Here is a 27,338-nt window from a genome sequence, read left to right as displayed (position 1 = left end):
TCTGGTAGAATCTGTTTCCACCAGGAAATTCTAGACTGACGAGAAGTGCAGTGCACTAGTCTCCGCCATGACTTATCACTGATCTTGAGTGCTGTAGAATGTTTGACTCACTCGGGGTATGAAAAGGGAGTTCATTTGATCACTGATTATGCCCAGCCACCTCAGTTGGTCTGGTGGAGCCCCCTTCCAGGTGCCTGTGTTATTCTCTAGGAATACCAAGATGTCAAAAAACAAGTCCAGTCTTAAGTAGACCACAGCTTAATCATTATAAACTGATGGTTTAATATAGCTGACTTTGATAATTATCATATGTAGCCGTGAACAAAACTGTGGGCAGAGAACTGTGGGCTAACTCAGCCCAGTGTATTTGGTAAAGTTTTCACAAAAGAGGGTATGTTTGTATGATGAGTTTTGAATGAAACCGTGAATTGGCAGAAGTGGACAAGGGCATTGCAAGCAGAAGGTCACTAGCAGGAGCAATTCAGTGCAGTGAGGGTATAGGGTAGACACGGATGGGGGAGTGATGGGGAGCTGAAGAGTGTGGCTGAAACCTGACTGGGAAGATCTTTGTTTCCTAGACCAAGGGTCTGAACTTAGCTAGGAGCTAACAAGAAGTACCATGATAAGATGAGGGTGCCAAAGAGGTAGCTGGGGAAGATCGTTCAGGCAACAATGTGAAGGACTGATGGGGTCAAGAGAGAGTGAGATGATGAGCACCTGAACTAAGTGACACAGGAATAGCAAGTAGGCAGGGCTGGTTTCAGACAGACAGGATAGTAAAATTTAAGCCAAGTAGAAAAGGTAGATATTTGAGCACAATAGAATATTCAATAAAGTACTAAGATGTATAAAATCAAGTACCTAAATATAGGATACAAATGTGCCATGAGTGTTTAGGAATGGGTTTCCTAAAGGCTTTGGGTGATTTGAATAGTTAGAAGAAAGTGAGCAGAGCCTGCCAGTCAGTCTCTTTACTTTTTTCTCTATTTTTAAATATGGGGATGCTGATTTGGAGCAGAGAAAGTGTTACTTTGGCATCTTGTGGCTCAGGACCCAGAGACTTACAGGCATTTATGGTTCTTCACCTGGGTGTTGAAATGTTTGAATTCAAAGCTCTTTCTTCTGCTGCACGTCACAGTCACAGACCGAGCTTCTGATCACTAGTCTGAGGTGGGGCCTGGTCATCTGTGTTAAAGCTCTTCCAGGAATTGCCTTGTCCTACTGGTAGCAGGATCCACTGGATTAAAGCTAGTGCAGGCTCACAGCAACAATTAGTTATATGACTGAAGTATGCAACAGGAAATTGATTTGCTGGTACAGAAACTTATGCAAATTATTTAGAGAATGAATAGAACATTCATGATTTTCTTTTTGGGGGGTCATTACTGTGACCTCCCTTTATTGTACTGGAAATACATGAAAAGGCTACTTAATATTCCTGTTACAAATTTTATAAATATCACTCTATGTACATACACACAGAATATATATTAGATCAATATTATGAGTTAAAGCATCTAATAAGTTTTCCTTGCTTGTTTTTTCTTAGTGTGCTTTGGGTTTGGAATAAGCATGAATCTATCATGCTTTCTCCTTTAATCTTGCCTTAGAATGTTAAATTCTGATTCTCAGCAGTTATTTTTGCTATTAAAATTGTAAGTTAAGAAAATAGTAGTTATTCTTAAAGCCATGTTTTTCATAACCATAAACATAACAAACAACATCTTGAGTGTATTGTTAATAATTTCCTGAGTATGACTCATTCTTATGTGAGAAATCTAAACTTTTATCCATCTATTATGTTTATCTTTTATAACTGTAACTTTAGAGTTGTAGGGGAAATGTTAGTTCAGGTTTATTAAATAGTACATAACCCTGTCCAGAATCTCACTGGTGTAGGGACAGGAAATTACTGTAAATGGATTTATCTGTTTAATTGCAGTAAAGAATTCATTTGTTATAAATGGGTTGAATTTAGAGATTTTGTGAATAAGCCAAGGAGACCTGTCAAACAGGAGATGGTATGCGAGAAGTTGCAGAGGTGTGGTGTTAATACTGTCACCAAAACAGTGTCCAACTTAAATTGAAAGGTCATTATCCTTCACACTAAATTATAAACTTAAACTCATTACTAGATATTTGAAATTTAAGGATCTCAAGTTCAGTCTTTAGCAGCAGCACATACAAAATACGAGCTGACTCCTAGTAGAAGGGGCTGAACTCCTGTAGGCATGTTTTTTAGCTGGTCTGTTGCTGTTAAGCCAAATGCTTGATCCTGTTCTAGTTCCTCCCCTGGGCGTCTCAGCTCCCAGGGCCAGGCCTCCCTGGCTACCCAGATGCGCCTTTCTCTCTTCCTTCCCTTTTGGAGAGGCTGCCATACATTGCTTTATACTATTTTCAGAAGTTGATTCTGTCAGTTTCTTTACCCCTCTAACTAGACTTGCCACTCATGACTTCAGTTGAGAATTATCAGATGTAGTATAGTCACGAAAAAATTTAAGGAAAGTATTAATGTTAGAGTAGGAGTGTTACTTATCCCAACTCTTAAAAAAATGGGTTCCTTTGTGGAAGTTTTATGCATGAATTTTAAACAGTTCTGTAGAACTAATCTATAGAAAGTATCATGCCTACTGTTACAATATGACAGGCATGTCATTAACTTTGTTTTATACGTGAAAAAGAAAAGTGTCAAATTTTTTGAGCAGTTTAGTGAAAATGAATTCAATCTTTTACTTAGTCTTTGGGTTCTCATGAAATAGTTCCTTTTAACCTCAAAGGTTCAGATTTGTATAATTTCATCAGATCATTTCACACTTTGCCTTTGAATATTGTCTTGAATTGTATTTTTATAAGATCAGTTTTTTTCTCAAATCTTTAATCACTCAAAGTTAAAATGTACTTTTTATAAAACAAATCAGATTATTAGGTGTATATAGAAAACTTGATTTTTTAAAATATAATTCTGGAACTTTTATTTAAAAAATTAATTTTCATGCTTGCCTTAGTGTGAATGAGAAACTCTGTCCACCAGTTTTTGAAGTGTTTTTAATTTTGGTTATTTCAGGGTACCTGCTTGGCATTTTTAATACAAATTCTGTATTTCCTCCCGTTTGTCTGTAGGATACTGCTATTGTTCATCCGGTTCCCATTCGTATGACTCCAAGCAAAATCCACATGCAGGAAATGGAACTTAAAAGAACTGGCAGTGGTAAGGAAGCTGTTGCTGGGTTGTATCTTAGTTTAGTGGGTTATATTTTAGATTAGCATCAAACCAAAATACACACACAGGTAATCATTCTGAGTTCAGGTTTCTTTTGTTAATTGCTTGTTTTTTAACATAGTACTTTCTGCAATTATATTTGTACTGTGTGTGTGTGTGCTTGTATATTTTTTAAAATTTATATTACAGTTTTAAAAGCAAATTATTGAATTTAATTTATAAAGTTTTAAAATAAGGACGTTTGGAAAACGTGACTTTTCTAATACCCCGTGGGTTCTTATGATCATTCTTGTGAATTTACATTTAAAGTATGTTCAAATTTTAACCGAAGAGGTATATGTTAAAGTGAATCTTGACTTTGAAATAGTATGTTTTGCTTTAACTCTTGAAGTTTCTCCTCATTTTAGATTAAATGTTTTAGTTAGGGTCTCTCACAGATAGATTTGTTTTCTATGTAAGTCAACAACATAAATTACTTATTTTACAGTCATTTGTGTGGTGTTTTATTTAACTAATTGCCCTACAGGGATAAAATTAACAAAGTATGAACATGCAGATTGACTCTTTCATTATAAAGTATCTTCTGTTGTGGCAGAAAACAAAATTCTATATAAATAGGTTTATGTTTGTCCTATTAAATATTATTTTGTCTTACATTTCATGGATTTACTTGCTACGTCTTCGGAGTATTGAAACAAAGTCTTGTACTCTGAGGTTTATGAATTTATTAATTCAGATACCTATATCTTGTATTTTTACCTATTAATTATCTCCTAGATCATACTAATCCCACTAGCCCATTACTGGTGAAAACATCTGACCTTTCAGAAGAAAATAAGATAAATTCATCAGTGAAATTTGCTTCTGGAAATACTGTAGGTAAGTGAAAGATAGAGTAGCATCATCCATTTGAGGTTTATTAAGTCTGGACTTAGAGTCTGAATAATTCAAATATATAACCATTTAATATTATCTTCACTGGATAATGCAGAGAATAGTCAGTCATTTTAAACACCCTACCCTCTGTATGAATAACTGGTTGTCCATTGCCACTGAACCGTCTTCAAGGCAGGCCTCCTGTTTGCCATCCCTCTCAACTAGCCAGATTTTGTATGTTGGCTCTTTCCCACTAGCTCCTTTCTTTCTCTCTCACAAGAAATTGGGTATGTATTCATTCATTCAGCCAATGTTAATGGAATACTATGTGCCAGGCTCTGTTCTAGACACTGGGGATTCAGCAGTAAACAAAACAAAACAAAACAAAAAAATCTTTGCCCTTTTGGAGTTTACATTCTGTAGGGGAGGTAACAGAAAAAAAGGACTCCTATCTTAGGAGATAATTAACACCCTGGATAAAAATTAAGTTGTGAAAGGGGAGAGGGAGTGACATTTTGAATAAGGTGATCAAAGAAGGCCTTACAAAAGATGACATTTGAGTTAAAACTTGAAGGAGACAAGGAATTGGGCTGTGTGAATATCTGAAGGAAGGATGTTTAAGGCACAAGGAACAGCCAATATGAAGCCCTGGTTTAGGGAAGATGCCTTATTTACTGGGAACAGCAAGCAAACACCCGAAATAGAACTAGTTAGTAAATTTGGCAGGTAGAGGTAGCAAGTGGGAGAATAGTAACTGGGGAGCAGTGTAAGACTGACTTTTACTGAGTAAGACGAAAAGCCATTTAGAAGGTTTGTTTTTTTTTTGCGGTACGCGGGCCTCTCACTGTTGTGGCCTCTCCCATTGCGGAGCACAGGCTCCGGACGCGCAGGCTCAGCAGCTGTGGCTCACGGGCCCAGCCGCTCTGCAGCGTGTGGGATCCTCTCGGACCGGGGCACGAACCCGTGTCCCCCGCATCGGCAGGCGGACTCTCAACCACTGCGCCACCAGGGAAGCCCGATTTAGAAGGTTTTTGAATGGAGAAGTGACATAATCTGACCTTCCTTTTTTAGCAGGATCATTCTGGCTGCTGTATTGGGAATAGGCCAGAAGAAGGCAAGAGTTCAAACAGGGAAAGACCATTTTAGGAAACAGTTATAACAATACAGGCAAGAGAAGATGATAGCTTGGCCTAGGGTGGTAGCAGTAGAAGTGCTGAGAAGTGGTCAGATTCTGGTTAGATTTTGGTAGGAAAAGACCACAGGATTTGCTTGAATGTGAAGGGGTGGGGCTGGGGGGGTCATGAGTGGTTCAAGGGATCTTAGCAACTGGGAATTAACAGAGTCTGTGGTAGGAGAAGGTTTGTGGTGGGGGGAGAGTAGGAGTTCAGGTTAGGACATGATAAGTTTGAGATGCCTATTAGAACATCCAAATGGAAATTTGTTAATTTTAGCATCCTTCTTGTACCAATTAAGTAAACTTCTCAGTGATTTGACAAGAAAAAGGAAAGGGATACATTTTGAAATGAAACTAAACCAAATAACCAGTCCCTTCAATTTATCACTCTTGAAAGGTATGAGTAGTATTTCTTCACATTATCCCTAGAGTTTCTATTTTAAAACTTCTTTACTGCTTCGCAACTCTTAGTCTGCTTCTGGGATTCTCTTCTCCTTCATAAGACTTTGAGGAAATTGAAAATGATATTACCTCAGGTGAAAAATTGGTACCCTCTGGTTAATTTCATAAATTTTATTATTGTCTAAGCACATTTTATTCCCTTGTCAAATTGTTAAAAATTTTACATTAACAGTTTTGAAGTTAGCTTTTTTCCTTAAGATATTTCTAATTTATTCTTTAAAAATGAATTTTTTCATTACAAAAATTATTCACACTTGTAGAAATGTAATAAATAAAAATAAGAAAATGAAAATTACTTGTAATCTCACTATTCTACGAGTGACCGCGATTAGCATTCCTTGTCAACCTTAATCCTCATTCTGTGCATGTTATATTCTTATATGAAATGAAATTGTAGTATATGTACTGTTTTCTATCCTCCTTCCATGTAACTTATTTTGAATATTTCTCTGTTATTAAATAATAACTTTTTTAGATTGTAACTTGTTCTCTGTGCATAGTATTGTGTTGTGTAAATAGTCCATAATTTATTTGATTTATATGTAATTTTTTACAGTTAGTAATACTATGATGAAATGTTAACGTGTTAGCCAATCTTTGAATATCTCTGATTTGAAACAATAATTCAGTTATATAAATGATTATTATTAAATAGGATATATCCCATTTATCAGCAGATGGTTACAGTAGTTCAGACTCTTTTACTTCGGATCCAGAACAGATTGGGAACAATGTAACTCGTCAAAGGTTAGTGTTTCTGTCAATAAAAAGCATAACTAAAATATCTTGTTAATGTTTTAATATTTAAAATTATTTAAAACCAAGTATAAGTTATTTTTCTCTATTCTTCAGTTCTGCACTTCCCTAAAGGCTGTTAGGTTACCTACTGATTTATGTAAAAGGGAAATGATTTTGATTCTTTCCAACTTTAATAGGAAAACAGAAGGAACCGTTATGTCTTCATGGTATTCTGTGGAAGGTTTAAAATGAGCTGATAATTTTTTGGCAGTAGTGGTTGAATACAGTCCTTTTTGTAGCTCATCAGTCAGAGTCTATTTAAGTAAGAAATGTGCATATTTCCTTTCATAGCCTTATGGGCAAGTACCAAAAAAATTCAGTGTTTTAAAATGTCATCTGGAAGCACAGCCCAGTGCTGGACTACCTACCCACCCTGAAGATCTGCATTATATATAACGTCTCCAACACAAACAAAAAAAGGTGTGGGGTAGGGTGAGGGTAGCAAGGGCTCTGTCTACAAGGGCTTCACCGTCCACTCAGAACTGTGCACAGGACAGAAGCATCTTTCTCCCCTGCTTTTCACGCATTGTAAGAGCCTTTTGCCACACTCCTGGAGGATATATGGAGAGAGTGGTAATATAGAATCTCTGAAGAGCTCACACAGTCAAAAGGCTGCTTTTTCATATATCTTAGAGTTCTCAGCCAGTTTGGATTTTAGTCTACTTTTTATTCCTAGTAGTGAGGATCAGATTGCTAAAGTCCATGAGACTCTTCAGAATACGTAGGAGACTTCGGTGGCCAGTAAGTGAGTCTCGAGAGAGGGTTGAGCATGAGGATAAATAACCACCTCTAAAATGAGAGGGCCTGTGGTAACACAGGAATGGGCATCTCACATAGTTGAGCCACATTCTACCTCAGCTTACCAAACTTTAAGTAAGTTGAAGGCTAACCGTATGTGAAAGTAGAGTTTCTCTTTTTTGAAAATAGCTTTTCAGACTAGTATTATCTTTAAATGAATGAAAAAACATTACTCTAGGTTAGAAGTCTACCTTGAATTCATGTTAATAACTAACTTTCTTTTTAAATTTTTTGAAGTTTTGTTGACTGTATAGTTATAAAGAAGGTTATTTGCTATATTAAATAACTACTTGTTGAATGCACATCATAAACAGTACTGTTTATTCATTGTAATACTTGTCTGTCCTCTGGAGAAAATGTCACACCAATAAGATCCTTTGCTGCTTAGCTGAGTTTGAATGCTTAAGAAGAAAAAAGAAAAGCTCCAATGTCAGTAGCATGACCAATTGTAACGGGGCGAATTTTGCAGGTCTCATTCAGGAATGTCGCCTGATAACACTGCACCACCACCTCCCCCTCCAAGGCCTCAGCCCTCTCATTCTAGATCGTCATCTTTAGATATGAATCGGACCTTTTCAGTCACCACAGGTAGGGGTTAGAGAACCATAATATATATTAAATACATTAAATATATTAAGCTAAAGATACACAGTATTTTCTCTTATTTTTTTATATTTATATGAAGAAAAATTTTGAATAGAAAAAGTATCAAATGAGAGGGAATTTTTTTTTCTTAATGACTACCTAAATTGAGTTCAAATGATAACGATGGGAACCTGAGAGATGCCACAAGAGATTTTAAAAGAACGATGTGGAGGTATCAAGGAGGGAAAGCTAATAGGTCTTAAATTACATGACAAAAGAGAAAGAAGAGTCATAACTTACTCAAAGGTTTTAATTTTTATATGACTGGTCATATTGTTATCATGCTGGTGGAAATAGAGAAGTTAGGACGGAGGGTTATGATGTTCTGTTTTTGATATTATGCGTTTGGAATGATGAGAAAAAAGAGAAATAATCAACAGGCCATTGGACTTGTGGGTTAGGGAAGATTGATGTATTGTTTGAGAATCATTTACATAGAATTAATAGGCTGAAGTGTTAAATGAGAGAAAATTTGGAAGTCTTCATATTTGATAGCTAAAGAGCAATCAGAAATATGGGAAGAAAACCAAGAATGTATAGTGTCATGGAAATAGGGAGGAGCAAGACAAGAGTGCCTCATGCAGGAGAGCCAGAGAAATGAGGTCTGAGAAGAGGCCATGAGGTTTGACCACATCTAGACAGTTTTGCAAGTTATATATGGCTTCCAGTACCATATGTTGGTATTGGAAATCTTTTATCATTTGATCACATTCATTCAGCCTGTCTGTTCTATTAGCAAAGTAATTATATTTTTACAAAAAGAAGACTTGTGTGTTCACACAGGACAGCAACAGGGTGGAGTTGTTGCCCAACCTCCTGCAGTGCCTCCAAGACCACAGCCCTCACAGGTAATTCTCCTAGGTATTCACTACTAAGCATCAGCTATTATAGTCCCCTTAGTCAATTTGTCTATTAGGTCTTTGATTCTATTCTAGAATTATTCTGAAGATCAGGAAGTACATAATTGTCATTCTTAATGTGCATTTATTAATAATTCAGGGAAGGGGACTTCCCTGGTGATGCAGTGGTTAAAATCCACCTGCCAATGCAGGGGACACAGGTTCGAGCCCCGGTCCAGGAAGATCCCACATGCCGCGGAGCAACTAAGCCCGTGCACCACAACTACTGAGGCCCACGCGCCTAGAGCCTGTGCTCCGCAACATGAGAAGCCACCACAATGAGAAGCCCGCGCACCACAATGAGGAGTAGCCCCTGCTCGCTGCAACTAGACAAAGCCCGAGAGCAGCAACAAAGACACAACGCAGCCAAAAATAAAGACATTTATAAAAAAATAGTAATAATTCAGGAAAGCTAGGTCTTATTTTAGAAGATAAGGATTCCAATAATGATTTGAATTATTTTTTTGAAAGAGGCTCAGAAGTGAACCAAAGGATAATGTCTTGACAAAGGAGTGTTTAGAGGAAAGAGCAGTGGATTGGGAGATACGAGGTGTCCACGTTATGTCCTGGATCTAGCAGTGACTCAGAGTAACCTCCCTGCATCTCCCTGGATTCGTTACTGCGTCAGTGAAGGAAGTGTTAGACGACTTCTGCACCCCCCCGCCAGGTCGAAGTTGTTTGCATCTGCATAAAACTGTTATGTTCCAAGATAGATTCTGGACTATAGCTTAGTTTTATGTGACTGACTGGCCTACCTTTTACATGAATGAGTTTGGTTGATTTTTCTGAGTTAGATTCTTATAATGAAGTTGCTTATTTGCAGTTAAAAAGATGGTTTCCTAATCATCAAAGACACTGAAATTTGGATATTCCAGTATTTATTTTATCTAAAGTGCCAACAAAAATGCTTTTACTGTGTTAAGCTGTGAAACCCAGTGAGTTGGTCTCTTGACTCAAGAACCAGTCTAGTGCAAAAGACAGAACTGTAAACAACACTTACAGTAAAAGTGCTGCAGTAGACTTATTTATAAAATGCTTTGGCACAGCTTTTCTAGCTGGTAAAGCCAGGGATCACATTGAAAAGGTCCAAGTAAGATGAAGTAAGTTAGACTTAAGCAGAGACTTGAAAGATAAAATGGTATTTCTTGGGGAGAGGGCATTACAACCACAAGGAATGGCATAGAGGTGTAAGGTAAGCCTGGCATATTCTTCAAGGAAAAACCATTGAGTTCAGTACAACTAGAGTCATGGGAAAGGAAATTAAAGAGGTGGAAAAGGGGCAGAGCATCTCCTATATCATACTAAGAAGGTGGAGTTTTTCTTATAGGATATAGAGAATTTTTAAAGGGACTTTTTAAAGAGACTTCAGATTTATTCCTGTAGCATCCTGTACTTCCTTTGTCATAAAACTCCTCACACGGTATTTTAAACCCTTGTTTATTTATCTCTTGTCCTGCACTAGGCTTTATTAGGGGATGGACCTTACTTGTTTATTCACTATTATATCCATAGTGCTTGGCCAAAAGTAGATACTCAATAAATTTATCTTTCGATTGAAGACTTTAGAAGACTTGATCTGGCAAAGGAGTGGAGGACAAATCGAAGAAACGTGCATTGGAGTGTCAGAGAGTAGCTAGAGCACGGGTTTGCACACTTTAAAAATAACAGTCTTTTTAGAAACATAATGAAACATTTTTAAAAATAGCTTTTTTATAGAATGAACAATTATGCAGTAGCCCAATTAAGAAAAAAATAGATGCATGGGGAGAATCAGAGATTAGGGCCAGAACTTCCCCTCTCCTGTGATGCCCTTTCTTTGCAATAAGAATTTTGTAAAAGTATCTTTTTTATTGGAGGTTTGTCATCTTAATTTTTTTAGTGTCTTAGCATTTCACTTAAGGTTTTTTAGAGCTAAATGTTACTGTAGCTCACCTCCCTGAATTTCCAGCTAGTAAAAAGAGCATCCTTATAATAAATTTTCAGAGAAAAAGAAAGCTCCTCTCTGACACTGGTAACACCAATAAAATGTCTGTTCTTCTGTCCTAAACCCTCATATAGGCTGCTGGTCCCGTTGTGCATCGCCCGGTGGATGCCGATGGCCTGATAACTCACACTAGTACCTCACCTCAGCAGATACCAGAACAACCAAATTTTGCAGATTTCAGCCAATTTGAAGTATTTGCTGCATCAAATGTAAATGAAGAACAAGATGATGAAGCCGAGAAGCATCCAGAGGTCTTGCCGGTCAGTTTTCAAGGGCTTATCTAATTTTCCGCTGGGAATCTTCTCATATCATGCTCAGAAGCCAGTCTTTAAACAGAGGAACCCCTAAAAGAGCAAATAATAGAAGGGGCCTCAGCGAATAAAATATCTGCTGCTGCTTCTTTTAGAGGATTTATATTCCCTAGGTCAGTGCTTCTCAATTTCTTATTGGCCTCAGACACCTGCTGGTTGCATAAAATGCTTAATAAGAATCAAAATCTGGGTGAGGGGTAGCTGTCACATGAAAAGACACAAGCACAACCATCTGGTCTTGGCTAAAACACTGTTCTGGGAGTTGCACCTTAATGCTAAACATCTCGTGTGATTTGGTAAACATTTCTGTGTAATAAGAGGCTATGGTTACCATAGCTACATTCAGTTTGTATGAGACTAAGTCACTTTATGGGGGGGTTGCATCTTACTGCTAAGCATTTGATTTTGTGATTTGGTGAAGATTGTATGAGAGGAAGTCACGTTAGTTAGACTTAACAGACTACAGGATGTCGAAATTTAATCTTTGCAGACAGTGTTCTGGGAGATTCTTTAGTTCTAGCAGCACGAACTTCTCTAGGGATCCCTGTCGTCGCTAAGTGTAAATGTGGAGTTGGAGGGAATGGGAATTCTGGAGTCCATTCTGATTGTTTCAATTTATACTGATCTTCTCTTAACACGTCCAAAAATCTGCTTGTTTGACTGGCATAATTTAGACGAAGTGTTCTTATAGGTCTGATCCATGGAAAGTTTTCTACTAGCCACTTCTTCAATCCTGCAACTTTCTGCCTGGCCTGGGGCTACTAGGGAAATGGGCTGCACCTCCAGGAAGGCAGGGTGGGCCTAAGGGGAGTGCAGGTGTGTACAGGGTACTGGTACTTAACTCGCCTGGAATGGATGCTTCCCCTCCCCCAACCAAAGAACTTCCCAGACAGTGCTGCATCCTCAGCCACCCCCCACCCCCTTAGAGATTTATTACCTCCCCTCTCTGCCCTTTAGTAGTAGAGAATGATCATTTTATAAAGTATTCTCAAATTCCCTCTCATCTTCATCTCAGGTTTCTTATTGTTAGAATGAATATTTTATAAACATTTAACTCTCTGATTTGTTACATGTATATTTATTCATATATGTATATTACTTATATATAATTTGTGATAATAATATATTCATCTCTAGGTTGAGAAAGCTTCTGATCCTGCAAGTTCTCTTCGAGTTGCCAAAACAGACAGTAAAATTGAAGAAAAGACAGCTGCTAGCGCTCCCGCCAATGTGGTATACAGAAGTCTTTTTAAATATTGATTATTTTATGCATATGAAAAGTTATATGAGATAATTTGAAAACCTTAGAAATAAAGTTCGAGATGATCTAACTCATTCCACTGCCTTTAACTGTAATATGCTTAGTCCATCTCAGAACACAGTCCACCTAGAGATAGAGATGATAGCCTATCATTTGTATTAATGCACGCCACAGGTTCTCAAATCTTATGTGGTTATTACATTCTTTCAGACATATAAAGTAGAACTTCCTTATTTGTCATATTTAATTTCTCTTATTGCAGTTATGAGTATAATAGGGGAAAATTATCAACCTTTAAGGTTAATGTTATACTCTGTGCTCTTTTTCTTTAACTGTCTTAGGAATGATTTTTTTCCCAAAAATTAATTATGAAAAATTTTAAACATACAGAAAGGTTGAAAGAATTTTACATTGTACATTAGTAAACCCACACCTTGATTATACCATTAGTATTTACTATACTTTATTTTTCTTCCAGTTTTATTGAGATGTAATTGACACACAACACTGTATAAGTTTCAGAAGTACAGCATAAAGATGTGACTTACATACATCATGAAATGACTGTCACAGTATGTTTAGTGAATGTTCTTCATTTCACATAAATACAAAATGAAAGAAATAGAAAATATATGTTTTTCCTTGTGTTAATATACTTGCTTTATATCTCCATCCTTCTCTCTAACTATATCAATCCTTCTTATCTGTTGCTTGCATTTCAAAGTAAATTACAGATATCAGGACACTTTCCCTTGAGAAAAAAATTTTGGTAACTTTTTTTTGTCATCATTAAGACATTCCCAGTAGTCATGAAAACAGTGAGTGTTTCTGAAAGTGCTTAAATTCTGCTTTCTGGACACTTTAATTTTTACTACATTAGTAGTTCTGTGATTTTTTTAATAGTGAATTTTATTTTTGTCAGTTAATGGCAATAAATTAAAAATAGCACTTAGGGCCTCCCTGGTGGCGCAGTGGTTGAGAGTCCGCCTGCCGATGCAGGGGATACGGGTTCGTGCCCCGGTCTGGGAGGATCCCATATGCCGCGGAGCGGCTGGGCCCGTGAGCCATGGCCGCTGGGCCTGCGCATCCGGAGCCTGTGCTCCGCAACGGGAGAGGCCACAACAGTGGGAGGCCCGCATACCGCAAAAAGAAAAAAAAAAAAAAAAAAAAAAAATAGCACTTAACCAAAGAGATGGCATTTGACTCTTGTTTTTATTTGTTAACAGGTCAAATCAGGTTATGGTAAATACCAGAATACCATATTTGATTCTGCTGAGGACACATTCACAGTTACCAATAAAATGTCCACTCATTTTCAAAAATTATAATTATTGTGCATCTTAGTGATGGGTTTTTAAAGAATTGCCTAGTTTTCCACTTCTTTTTTTTTTTTAATATTATTATTTTTTATTAGTTTCTGCTTTATAACAAAGTGAATCAGTCATACATATACATCTGTTCCCACATCCCTTCCCTCATGCATCTCCCTCCCTCCCACCCTCCCCATCCCACCCCTCCAGGCGGTCCCACTTCTTTATAAATTGTTTTATTCATTAAGATAATATATCTTAGGATTTTTTAGTAGGAAAGTCTATGGAGATAATGGATGCATATTTCTGGAGACTCCCTTTTATAGTTATTGAACAGGTATATATCGCGTGTGTATCATATTTATGTTAAAACTGAATATGATAGCTTTGAGTCACAGAATTCGGGCCTCAAGGAGCTTATTATGTCACCCTATAAAAAAATTTGTCTAGTAGGTACATTTACAATTGTAGTGTCACTAGGAACGTTCTTCCCCACTGCAATTTAAGTCAGTTGTTGCCACAGATATATAAATTGTTTCAAAGTAGGACAGGTGACTCTTAATTTTTGGAGAATGAATGGCTTAACAAAACCATATGATGTTGGCAAAGTGCTAACTAACCGTGAATGTCTTCAAGAAATGCTCATTATGAATGGAATTCTTGTCTCCTAGAGCAAAGGCACAACACCTCTTGCTCCACCACCTAAACCTGTTCGAAGGAGATTAAAATCAGAAGATGAATTAAGGCCAGAAGTTGATGAACATACACAAAAGACAGGTGTCCTAGCTGCTGTTCTTGCATCACAACCTTCTATTCCTAGGTAATCAAAGCCATTCCTGAACACATGTAACTACTAGAAACAAAAAGCACAGCAATTAAAAATATCAAACGGAAAGGAATTATGGTCAGACTAGTCTTGTAGGTGAGCATAGGCTTTTCACTGCTCCTCTTTGAGAGTTTTCTCATTTATGAGCGGGTAGAATATTCTTCCCACTTTTTTCCCTTCTATTATTAAGTTCAATTCCAATTACATTTTTACACTCTATTGCAAATCCTGGAGCAGACTTTAAAATTTATTAGTGCACAGGGACTTCTGTGCTGGCGCAGTGGTTAAGAATGCACCTGCCAACGCAGGGGACATGAGTTCGATCCCTGGTCTGGGAAGATCCCACATGCCACGGAGCAGCTAACCCCGTGCACCACAACTACTGAGCCTTCGCTCTAGAGCCCGCGAGCCACAACTACTGAAGCCTGCGTACGTAGAGCCCGTGCTCCAAAATAGGGGAAGCCACTGCACTGAGAAACCCATGCATCACAACGAAGTGTAGCCCCCCGCTCACCACAAGCAGAGAAAGCCCAGGCACAGCAACAAAGACCCAACGCAGCCAAAAATCAAATATAATAAAATTTTTTTAAAAATCTTAACCTTAAAAAAAAAATTACAGTGCACAGTAACACTGATGTTTTAACTATGGTAGTTCTAGACCAGGAATTGGCAGACAAGGGCTCATGGGCCAAAGTCAGCCCATGGCCTGTTTTTGTAAGGCCCGTGAGCTAAGAATGGGCTTTTACATTTTTGTAAAACAGAGAAGAGAAAAAGAAAAGATACAAAAAAAAGAAGAACATTCAGCACAAATGGTATGGCCCGCAAAGCTTAAAATACTTAACTGTCTGACCATTTACAGAAAAAGTTTGCTGATGCTTGCTCTAGACTGTCTTAAACTCAGGTGATTGTACAGAATAATCATTAAAACAATAACTACAATAATTAAGCCTCTGAAGCTTAGATACTTTTGGTGGAGCATTAAAACTGAGCAAGTGAGGTGAGCTATGCTAACAAGGCAAAGACGCTTCCTCTGCGTTCTGGGTTTAGAGATCAGGGAAGAATGGAGAGAATTTAAAGATAAAAAATGAAGGTAATTTTTTTTATCTTCTCAGGTCTGTTGGAAAAGATAAGAAAGCTATTCAGGCGTCAATTAGACGCAATAAGGAAACCAACACAGTTTTGGCCAGATTGAATAGTGAATTGCAGCAACAATTAAAGGTAATGTAGTTTCTGAATCTTTATTTGGGAAGTTCCATGGACTCAGAGCCTCTTAGTTTTGAACTGGAACTTGGAGGAGATCCAGCAATTCTTACGCTAGTATGAAATTTTACATGTAGCAAAAGAAGTGTAGATCTGAAGTGTTTTATATGCCTTTGAGTCCTTTAATATTAAAAAGAATTTCCTGTACTCAATTCTGGTATGATTGCCTTATCCTACATGTATATAAGGCATCATATTCCTAAAATGTTTCTTAACTTTCATAATGAGACCCAAGAGCAGAAATGTTGTGACCTCAGATACCTCCAGTATCACGTGTGGCTCTCTACACTCTAAGTCTAAAATGATTTGAGTATTGTTAATTTATCCTTTTATCAAAGACAACTCAGATTCTATTAAAATGACTTAAACAGGTCTAAAGATGAGGGATGGGGGCAATTTAGATCATCTCTGCAGTAGAAAAGACGAGCCTTAATAGAAATGGCGCTTAGAGCCGGTGTGTACTACCGTCATCTGTACTTGAGAGGAATGAGTTTGGTTTTCTTACTACTAACCATGATTTCTTTGACTCCCTACAAAAAAAGCTAACAGCCAGAATCATTTATGACTCATCAACATCATTAAGCATTCATGTCTTAGAAACCAGTGGTTCTCAAACCTTAATGTATATATGCTTAATTAGGGGTCATGTTAAAATGAACATTTTGATTTATATCAGGTATGGAGTGGGACCTGAGAATTCTGCAATTTCTAATAAGCTTCCAGGTGATGAAGATGCTGCTGGACTGTTGGCTCCACTTTGAGTAGCAAGGTTGTAAACCACAAAGATGAGGAAAGAGTCCATGGAAATGTAAAATGAATACAGAGTTAGTTGAGTCCCATAACATTCTTTTCATATTCCTTATCTAGCCTTTATCACATTGTCCATATCTATGGCACATTTGTCTCTCTGTCCTAGTAAAACTGAACTTGTTGAGGGTAAACCATAATCATTTCTGTTTAGGGTGACCATGTAATGTTCAAACCAAGGTACTTTTTTTTTTTTTTTTTTGGCTGCGTCGGGTCTTAGTTGCGGCACGCGGGATCTTTTGTAGCAGCGTGCAGGCGCTTCGCTTTGTTGTGGTGCACAGACTTCTCTAGTTGTAGCATGTGGGCTCCAGAGCACATGGGCTCTGTAGTTGTGGCGCGTGGGCTCTCTAGTTGCGGCACACGGGCTTAATTGCCCCGCAGCATGTGGGATCTTAGTTCCCCAACCAGGGATCGAACCGGTGTCCCCTGCATTGCAAGACGGAGTCTTAACCACTGGACCACCGGGGAAGTCCCCAAACCAAGGTACTTTTGAGAGAAAAGAGAGAGATGTGTTAATAGGCCAGGACATCAGAGATAAACTGAGACTGTCCTAGATAGATTTGTAACTATCGTGTCTCTGTCCCCAAAACCTCGCACGTTAGGCATTTGATAAACGTATGTTAAAGGAATAATATTCTTGTATTAACTCTCTGATCAAAGAAGATATTCATAGCTGTTCTATGATTATGAATTTGGTCCATTGTAAAGGAAGAATGTAAAACTCATGACAAGCTTGCTAGTACCATACCTCGAAGATGAAAGTTTTATTAATGCATGTTTTTCTGAAGAACTAAGGAAAATCATAGCAACATGTATATAGGAGCTATTTTAAAAATCACTTTTCTCATTATCTCTGAGGACAGAAAATAGGAAGTATGGTACCAAATAGGAAGAGGTCATCCTGGTTAAAACACTATACTATTAGTATGATAGAGAAAAACAAAAAAGGAAAATGGATGAATTAGAAGTTGTGGGCTATCTGAAAAGTCTGCTCAAAATCAACAGTAATTAGAAATTCTGATTACAAAATACATTTATTCATTGTGAAACTGAAACTCAAAAGGAGGTTCAGGAGTCGTTATGACCAGATGTGATCACCAGGGGAAAGAATCTGTGTTAACTGACTCATCTACAGTTACTACAGGGGGTAGGCGTTTTGCAAAATTCATGCATCAGTAGCTATCATTTGCAAATATTGGCTTTTCTGATAATGAAACAAAAAACATTTTATTACCCTGACTTAAGAAATAAAGATTTAATTAAGATATTTTAACATTACGTACATATAAAGAAACTACATTTCTAAAGTAAAGTGTCCTTTGAAAATATGAAGTTGTCCTTCCTCTTCTTAACAAATTTAAATTGTTTTACTGAATGCAGAGCTGTTGTTAGATGTGCCTTCATTTTTATACATGTTGAAACGTAACTTGGCTTTGCATCTTTTTCAGGATGTTCTTGAGGAGAGAATTTCCCTGGAAGTTCAACTGGAACAACTTCGACCATTCTCTCACCTATAAGCCAATTGCCGTTAACTGTGAACATACCCATTTTTAAGCGGTTTTGGGTTCAAAGCCAATTTGGAGACCCAAACATTCAGCTCACTGCTTAATTCAACATTAAATTTTATGATTCTGTTTCGCCCTATGTGTTCACCATTGTATTTAAGTACCTTTTATTTTTTAATTGCAACAATAAAAGGGTCAGGATGACTTCGTGGAGGGTAATGTGTTTGTTGGCACAGCCCGCCCTTGTTGCTCGGTAGTGTTAGGTGTACATCCATAACATTGGTCCATTGAACTTACGTAGCCAGAACCTCTCCCTGCTTAGATTTAGAGAACGGGCTTCTCATTTACACCTCGAGCACAGACTCAGAAATATTTACAAAAGGAGACAAAGTTAAATAAACTGTCAGTTTGTCTTTAGGTTTAATACTTAACATAAAGAATCCAAAAATCTTTAAAATGCGTTTCCTATTTAATTTTTGATTTGAAAGAACTGTATGGTATAAGGCATTCGTTAACCATAAGCTCTGCCATAATTAACATTCTTAAAGAGTCACATGGTACTTTCAGACTTTTCCACATCAACTTGGTGGGCAGATTTTATGTTTTCCTTGTGAAAATTTGATCAGTTTCACCTGTGACTTAAACTTGCTTATGTGTGAGATTTTAATTCCACAGCAGTCATGTAAACTTACAAATTAACTGTGAAGACAGGCCTTTTTAAATTGTCCCCTAGAAGCAAAGGGAAAGTGTTGACACCACAAACAACGTAAGTACTGTCCACTTGCAAACATCACCACTTTTTGCATGATTTATGTACTTAACTCTCAATTAGAAGCTTATGCTCATCAGCCTCTACAAGTTTTTTCAAGTAATATGTTTTAAAATTTCTGAGGACCTTAATTAATTATTCACAGAATAAATGGAAATTCCTTAAGATTCCTAGTTTATCTTGAGCTATCTTGTTACTCATTCTTTTGCCATAGAGAGAGGTTTTTCCTGTTAACAAAGGGATTCTGAAGTTTGTTCTATTCAGGATAATGTAGCGTCTCAGGATTTGTTTTGTATTAGATTATATTTTCATTTTGATCACATTTGTAAGTTTGCATTTATTGCTGACTAACAGCAGATATTCCTTTAACGTTTTCTTCTGTCTGTGGCATCATAGATGTTAAGCTGCATGGATATATCATAAAAGAATCAAAAGCGTGATTTTACACTAATAAAAACAGTATTTTAACTTTTGTACATTTTTTAACAAGAATTTAAATTTTTAAGAATTAGAAGGAATTTGTATTTTGCTGAAAGAAGAAAATGTTTAAAATAGCCTAGTTCACAATCCTAGACTGTACTAGTAAATTTCATTTCCTTAAAGGAGAATTTGAAGCAAAAAGGAGGCTGACAACCAAAAGCTTCCAAGATTAATACAACTTTATCTACCATTATTAAGTAAAAATATTTTTACTACTGCATATATCAGCTAAAGTTTCAAAGTGGCTAACAGGTTATAGCTTCAGTTTATTAAATAATTAAATGAAGGCTTTAAGTGCCCAGAAAACTACTCAATACCTATTTTTATTTTTCTCTGTTTTAAAACAGTTGTCTTAATTTCTTCATTTTTTTACTCACCAAAATTCCATTACAGGCAAGTTTTGTTTTTTAGAAGGTACCTCCCCCACCCCCTGCCAAACAGCCTTCTAATTTAACAGTGTAACAAATTTTTTAATATTTTTATTTGGAAAGTCTAAGAATTTAATTTTGCAACAAAAGACCACTTAAAATTACAGAAAATTTTTTAGTACTTTATAGTGGTATATTTGTAATGCTCTCTGGAGGAGTACATTCTTATTAAGGATATATGTGACAAGTTTTTAAATAAAGTACCAGTTATATTTATTTTACATATTTTTTAAATCCATAACTATTTCATGAAAATGTTAAAGATAATTGGTAAATCACCAACAGATAAAGACATTTCTCTGATCATTTAAGAAACACTTTTCATTATGACTTTATTTTTCATTAGATCAGAAAACAAAACTTTAAATACCCAATATCCTTATTCAGTCTTAGGTTCTGTCAGTCAGATTACTCTAAATAATACTGTTCATGAAAAATAACTACCAAAAGAAGTGGTTCAAAATATCATACTCAAATTTTTCTTACTGTCTATTTCACATAATTGAGCATAGGTGATAAAGTTTAAAAGTTAGGAAGAGCTTTATGGGTCATCGTAGTTCATCCTCCCATCATCCATGACAGATAATCATTCTGCTCCTTACTGGATCTTCTGCAACAGAAAATAACATGCTGTCTGTCTTTGCCAGGGCAGATTGGAACTCCTGGTGTTTTAAGTCCAGTCTCACTTTTCCATACTACTATTGATGGTGTTTTGGAGTACTGACAACCACAGGAATTTATCATCCTCAACTTCTGTAGCACAAATCCATTCACGTTTTGGACCTTGAAGAATAAATGCATTCTTGATATCTGTAAAAAAAAAATAATTTGAGGTACACTAATTAGTCTTTGCAGGTAAAAATCAAAAAGAGAAAATGTTTTAAAATGCAAGTCATCTTGAAGAATTTTTTGAAAATTAAAAAGATTCAAACAAATACAAATCCAGTTTAGAAAATGACTTCCTAAATTACTGAATTATTCAAATATAGTCTAAAATAGTCTTGTCTTTACATTATAATTGTTTAATTATAATTAGCAATTATTTTTAAAGACTAAGTGATAGACAATGCAATGTTCTTTAATTCCAGAACGTACTGGAACCAGTAAAGGTCTTTACTAAGAGTTAACTGTAGATAAGAAATGCTGAGAGCTAGACCTAGGCCACCTTGGTATGAGGCCAGGACAGAATTAAGCCAGCGACTTAGCTGAATGCCCACTTTTAGCTAACATCATGATGTTCTGATATAGAGCATAACTGATTAAGGGGAGGTGAAAGGAGACATGTCATACATGTTATGGGTAACTGACCCTTCTTAGCTGAGTTTGTCTTCTAGGTGAAATATTTATTCCCACATTTAGTGTTCATTTTTTCTCATCCTCAGATTTTAAATGGGGCTGAAGCTAATGGGAAGCAGACCTTTTTAGATAATTTCCTTCTCTAAGACCTTGGTTCTGGCTTTAACCTTAAGTCCTACCTTCACATGCAGTGAAGAATATTGGAATGAGAGGTGTTACATTCAGATTGCCTGGCCTAACAGAAATATAGGAAAGGGATATGGATCCTTTTAAGATTGGGAAGTAGAATGTAAGATAAAAACTAAAAATAGGTACAGTAGGTTTAAGTAGGATTTCTTTTTGTAACAAATGATATTTCTGTTGAGATTATTATGAATGAAATGTTTGTTATTAAACATCCTTTGCAAATCGATCCTTTATAGAAGAACTCTTAAATATGAACTTACGGAAGAAAAGGTACAGTCAAATCTGCAAAAATCACTTGGTCCTAGTAGAATGGAAAAGTAATAGATAAAAACCTAAAATTGTAACATCCTCAAGCAAAATAGAGTAATGGTTAAGGACTCCAGCTGTCCTGTCAGACTACTTCAAAGAATCCTTCACAATGATGTCGGGTTGTGTCTCTCTTTGTGATTTTTGAAAGCTGTTTTCTTAATGTTTAGGGTGTGTCTCTGACAATGCCAGCATTCCTTTCTTTTGCTATTTTAGAGGTAGATGAAAGTTTACATTAATGAGACTCTAGAAGTATTTGAGAAATTATTTGCAAGCTGTCGAATTCCAGTTCTTGTCCTGCTTTTCTATTTTAATAGTTAATATGTTTTATATAATGTAGCTTTCTAAAGGTATTTAACTCTTAGGAGGAAAAGAATACATACATTTGGAACCTGGAATATCTTCTATGAGTAGTCTATGAAGGGCCACTGATGCAATGAACTGGTAGGTTGATTTTGAAGTCCTTTCAAACTGAGTATGAGATGTGCCCCCACTAGAAACAAGCAGTGCATCGTTGAAGAGGAAAAGACTGAGATCACAGGTATGTTCATAGAGCCTGGGTTAAAAAAGAGAAGGAGCAGTTTTAGAAGTTTTACATACGTGTTTTGTTACACAGTTCACCATCTTTACACTGATAAGCTGATAGTCAAGGTTCTTCCCTACCTCAGACCTTTTGAATGGCTTATTGAAGTTCTCCGTATATTTTTCTCCTGGTGTGAATAGTCCCTCTCTCTCTCAGACCAGTCATGTGGGTGGGCCTCAAGGTTCCTGGTGAAATGGTTTGAGTATATCCATTGGACAAGTATCCAATGAATGCAGGAAAAATGAACACTGCACTTTCCCAACTTTATGACATGAATCAGGTTAAAGCTGTGTTTTTAAAGTTTTGTCAAAAGGTTGATGTTTCGTGTTTGATGTATTTAGGCAATCTGGGGAAAATATGTTTTCATTGAGTTTGGTTTCATCTTTAAGGGTAACACATTGGGTTAGAAAAAAAAGCACAAGAATCAGTAAGGTGCAAGGTGTCTTAAGTAGGAAGCAGGGGAAAGAAAAGCATTCGCTAAGTAGGAAATAGGGATTTTTCTAATTTTGATTGGAGGAAAATTGATAAGTATGAAAAGCTGGAATTAAGTAGCTCTTCATTTCCACAGGGGTTGCTTCCATGGTCAACGGTAGGCATGTTTATCAACAGGCAAAATATTGTGTCCCCAACCTCCATCTAGTATCTTCTGTTGGTGGACCCAGGTCACAGTGTTGAGTAGGTTTCACTGTACTCTAGTATGGGTTATCTCATGTCAGTACTCAATGGAGCATCAAGTGATGTGCTAGGGAGGAGCTTCGGAGAGCCCCACTGAGGCGCCCCCCCCATCTCCACTCCCCACCAGGAATGGCCAAGTGCAGCAAGCTCATTATTTTGATGGAGGATGACTGAAAAAATGTTTTGCTGAGAAGCATCAAGCAACCCGCAGGAAGTTACTCTGAGGAAGTGAGTCAATTTACTGGCTTATTCAGAGGCATTGTCTTATTTTTTATCTTCATCATCTTTGTTTAATTTTTAAGTTGTTGATTTAGATCCACATAAAGTTTTATAGCAATGCTAAAGTAACAGTATATACTATGAGCTTTTTTCGTGCCCCATTCTTTTGTTTCACTTTTTGCTTGGTTCACTCCTCCCTCCACTCAGGTCACCTAAGTTACCAAACTAGTGCACACTTTCCACTTTTCTTTAACCTGCCCAAGTAGTCACTCACAGATGTACGTGTATATACATCTATTAACAGGTAGGGTGCCATTGTTTGAAGTATTATTCCAGAATTTTTTCTTGATTTTCTCATCAATGGGAATCAACTTCTTTTTAATGACTAAGTGATAATAGTGTGGATGAACCATGATTTATCCGACTCTTCCCCGTTTGATGGGCATTTGCTTTGTTGTCCCTCCTTCCCTCCCTCTCTCTCTTCCTCCTTTCATTTGTTCTTTCTTAATTGCCACTGTGAGCAATGTTGGGATAAGTCGATTTCCTTACATACAAACAAATTCCTTACATGTGCTGTTATTTCTGTCAGGATTCCCAAGGGTAGGATTGACTGGCCAAATGGCATATATATTTTTATCAAGGACTTCCAGATTGTTCTCAATAAAAGCTGCTATAATTCACATTTAGAATCCACTTTATATTGTAATGGCTCTGACATATATAGTACAAACTTTACTGTGCATCTGAATTACCCAGAGATTTTATTAAGATGCAAATTCTGATTCGGCAGAGCTAGACGAGCCTGAGATTCTGCCTTTCTAACAGCTCCTGGGTGATGCTGATATGCCGACCGCACTTTGACTAGTGAGGCACTTAGGTTGTTTATTTACTACAGTCATGCGTGTGACGTAGGCAAAGGACTAGATCGGGAGTTAAACATTTTTAAGGAGTGCTATACTTCAGGTTCAGCTCTTTGGAGAGTGTTAGGAAATACAGGTCACGTTAGGTGTGTGGATAGATAGAAATGCAGTGGTCATCCAACCACTGGAGCTAACTCCCTTTTTCAAACATTTCCTTCCCACCTCTGTGATTATGATTTAGACTGGAAGGAGTGGGATGCTTCATATTTACTCATAGTTTATAAGGAATAATGTTCTAGATCAATTTGATAGTTTATTCTGAGAATAATGCAGCACATAGAGCTAGGGATGAGGGAGAGGGGAAGCAAGAAAGATGGGGTGCGTTTAAATCGGTGTGTGGTGGGCTGTATATGGTGAATGGCCACTTTAAATAGGCAAAAGAACTTCACCTGTATTCTTGACCCTTGGCAATATTTTTACTACTGATAAGAATCATCATACCATTTTAGGAAAATGTTCAAAGCTATAATAAAACTTTGCCGTTCTATCTGAATGACTAGGGAATGTGCCTACAAGATAGTTTTGAAGAAGTAGCTTTGAAAGGGGTGTTTGCTTGGTAAACAGATGTTTGGTTTTTTTCCTTTGGAAGGGACAGCATTGAAAGTAGAGGTAAATGAAGGAGAATTCTAGTTTTGTGACCCACTTGGACTGGGTGGGTGGATGGCCCAGAGGAGGGAAGGAGCAGGCACATTAACTTGAGCTTGGAGTTGAGGCCACTTGTAATCTGAGGACATGAGAAGGGAAAGATAAACGCACAAAGAGGTTTTTATTATTTTAATCTGATTAGGAAAGTGCTATTTAAATTATATATAAATGAATTTTACCTACAGTAAAGCTTTCTGAAAGCCATTTACACCCCCCCCACCCCAAGATCTCCAGTAATTTTCATCCAGAGACAAAAAAACAACAGAATCTTTTTTTAAAAAACTTAATTCTTCTGCACGTGTAAAAAATAATTTTGCCCTTCATACTGACATAATGGACCAACTGAAATGGGAACTCTGGATCCTACTAGAGTTTCATAAAGCTGCTTCTGCTCACATTCAAAAGAACCAACTCCAAGGTTAGAGTTCTTTCCTTGAACTTGGATAGGATTTCTTTGCTAATTCACAAATAGGCTCAATGACTCAGCCAACCATAGTTTAAATTCTTAACACCATTCGAGAAGTGTTTTGTTGTTTAATTACTACATTAGCCAGACCAAGAGACAAAGTACCCAACTTCTATAAATACATAAAACTTTGAAAGTAATTTTCAGAGCACAACCTCTGGCATGAACAGACAACAGTAGGTCATTGGTTCAGTGAGTTGACCTGAGCCAAAACTCTGAATGGTGGATCATTGTGGCTTTTTGGGTTGCCAGGATAAAAGTCAATTCAGAGCCAGAGTCCAGTATCCCTGAGAAGTCTGGGTATTTCTCTTTCCCCAGTGTCTAGTTGCCCTGGTAAATGACTGTAGGTCCCTTTGGGTAAGCCAAAAGGAATGTTAACAGTATGCATGCTCGGTAGTGTAGTATTGTTTTTCCTCAAGAGGACTCTGGGGTCTGAGAAGTGGATGGCTCTATTTGGTGATGTAAAGCCATGCCTGTATTCACCAGTCTTAGAGGGCTCCACTTTTGCATCTTTGGCGACACCCCCATTAGAAGGAGAACAAAAATAAAAATGCTAAAAATCAGCAAGCTTAAAGTCACATAGATGAAAATTGGTGTTTCTGAACAAAACAATAATATAAAAATTCCAAGGTACATAATGTATTATAAAAGCTTAACAAACCCAGAACTCTGAGAGCCATATCCAGAGAGGGACAAATGCCTCCAGATTTCCTAACTCTAAAATGACTGTGACTTCATCTCTACCCCAGAGCAAATTTTTTCATTTATAGTACAAATATTTACTTGTTCTTTTTGTGTCACCGTTCTTGTTTGTTGGTAATTTGTTTAGTACTTGTTGCTATGTTGGTGAGTTTATTATGAGGAAGTCTCAGTTCATCTTTCCACCTGCTGGTCTAATCAGTGGATAGAACACTGAGACCTGGTTTTGAATTCTAAACAAGCACTTATTAGTAATGTGACCTCAGACAACTTAAGTCCAGATTCCCACGCATAACATGGTTCCATTCCTACCTTCCTCACCAAATGATTGTAAAGAGTATATCAAATGAGAGAAGTTAAAATATGTGGTAAACTATAAAGCTTTAGACTCGTGTGCAAAAATATAAGCAGACTTTCCTCTAAGTAGAAATCCTTGATAGAAATAGTGGAAATGTCATTTCTTGAGTTTCATATGACTTCCTAAAATGACAGAAATCAAGGTTTCAGCCTAAATGTTCTGTGATAACTTTTGGAATATGAACCTTTTTTTGCATTTACTTAATTTAAATATTAATGTAAAATTACATTTGTATTTATTGCTTGGCAAATCACTGAGATAGTGCCTACTTAAACATAAATGTACCTTGTAATTAGAGTGTAAAATAATGTAGTATTCCCCTGTTTTCCTGAAACTCTCAAATGTACTGTTGTCCAAATACTAAAGCAGAAGTCTAAATTCTAATATTTGAGACTTCTGGTTGGACGTGTAAAGAGCTTGGAAGTCATCACTTCCATCGCACAACAAAAAGGAAGCTGAAAACTCAGAATCAACAATTCTTCTTAGATCCATCGAAGAAGTGAGGTTATAAAGTAGATTACCACCCCAAAGCTGAAGAGACAAGCTGATACGTAGACTCACAGCTTACTGGAAGCAGAAACTGCCTGCTGGAGCCAGCATCAGGTAAGAATATTAAAGGGTAGTTGACTAATTGCTAGAGCCTGAGTGTGAACTAGTTCAAGAGATTACGAATTCCTGGAGGCCTAGCACTGGCCCACACCACACCCCCACACCCTTGCATGAGTTTAAAACTTGCAGGAGTTTTACCTCCAGGAGCCTCACCAGGTTCTTACTGTGAAACTCAGAAAAATACCCTCATTCTTCCCATGGGGAGGGAGAAAGTAACCATTTGAAACATGTCCACAGAGTCCTATTCTATTCTCTTAACAAAGGCCTGCCTTCAAGGGAAACAATTTTACCAGAATCTAACCAACATGAGGAAAGGGAAATACCCAACCCCACAGCTACCTCTAACCTTCCTGACTCAGAGGTGACTAACAATAATAATAATAATAATAATAATAATATAATAAAATAAAAGTAAAAAAGCTGATAGACACTTGTAAAGGTCATAGCCCAGGGGTACAGTCTCACTAAAAACCTGAGACCTAATGATAGGACATACATCTCTTCCGTTCCCCTCACATCTTCCTACCACATCAACAGGACTCCTTATAATAACAAGGTATTAT

General features: G+C 37.0%; 2 protein-coding genes across 7 annotated transcripts in view; one reads left to right on the top strand and one right to left on the bottom strand.

The window, feature by feature from the left end:
• REPS1 (RALBP1 associated Eps domain containing 1) overlaps positions 1–18,340 on the top strand; it is an 80,258-nt gene extending 61,918 nt beyond the window's left edge. For 3 of the 6 annotated variants that reach the window (XM_081250685.1, XM_081250683.1, XM_081250687.1), the window contains 10 exons: positions 3,121–3,208; positions 3,998–4,099; positions 6,407–6,479; positions 7,798–7,916; positions 8,757–8,821; positions 10,931–11,116; positions 12,305–12,400; positions 14,410–14,558; positions 15,677–15,782; positions 18,080–18,340. In XM_081250685.1, the coding sequence (XP_081106811.1) occupies positions 3,121–3,208; positions 3,998–4,099; positions 6,407–6,479; positions 7,798–7,916; positions 8,757–8,821; positions 10,931–11,116; positions 12,305–12,400; positions 14,410–14,558; positions 15,677–15,782; positions 18,080–18,148 (1,053 nt within the window). In that variant the 3' untranslated portion in view covers positions 18,149–18,340. The remainder of the gene's footprint in view (positions 1–3,120; positions 3,209–3,997; positions 4,100–6,406; positions 6,480–7,797; positions 7,917–8,756; positions 8,822–10,930; positions 11,117–12,304; positions 12,401–14,409; positions 14,559–15,676; positions 15,783–18,079) is intronic. The other 3 variants (XM_081250684.1, XM_081250688.1, XM_081250686.1) reach the window with 2 other exon arrangements.
• A 1,750-nt stretch (positions 18,341–20,090) lies between these two features.
• Positions 20,091–27,338, bottom strand: part of ECT2L (epithelial cell transforming 2 like) — a gene marked incomplete at its 5' end in the record, with an annotated part of 64,393 nt that continues 57,145 nt past the window's right edge. The window contains 2 exon segments of the mRNA XM_081250499.1: positions 20,091–20,623; positions 21,985–22,157. Coding sequence (XP_081106625.1) covers positions 20,496–20,623; positions 21,985–22,157 — 301 coding nt within the window. The 3' untranslated portion in view covers positions 20,091–20,495.

This window comes from Mesoplodon bidens (genome assembly GCF_964165515.1).
Source record: "Mesoplodon bidens genome assembly, chromosome: 12".
NCBI classification, from domain to species: domain Eukaryota; kingdom Metazoa; phylum Chordata; class Mammalia; order Artiodactyla; family Ziphiidae; genus Mesoplodon; species Mesoplodon bidens.
Note: the sequence above shows the minus strand (reverse complement) of the source record. Positions and strands in the feature narration are given on the sequence as shown.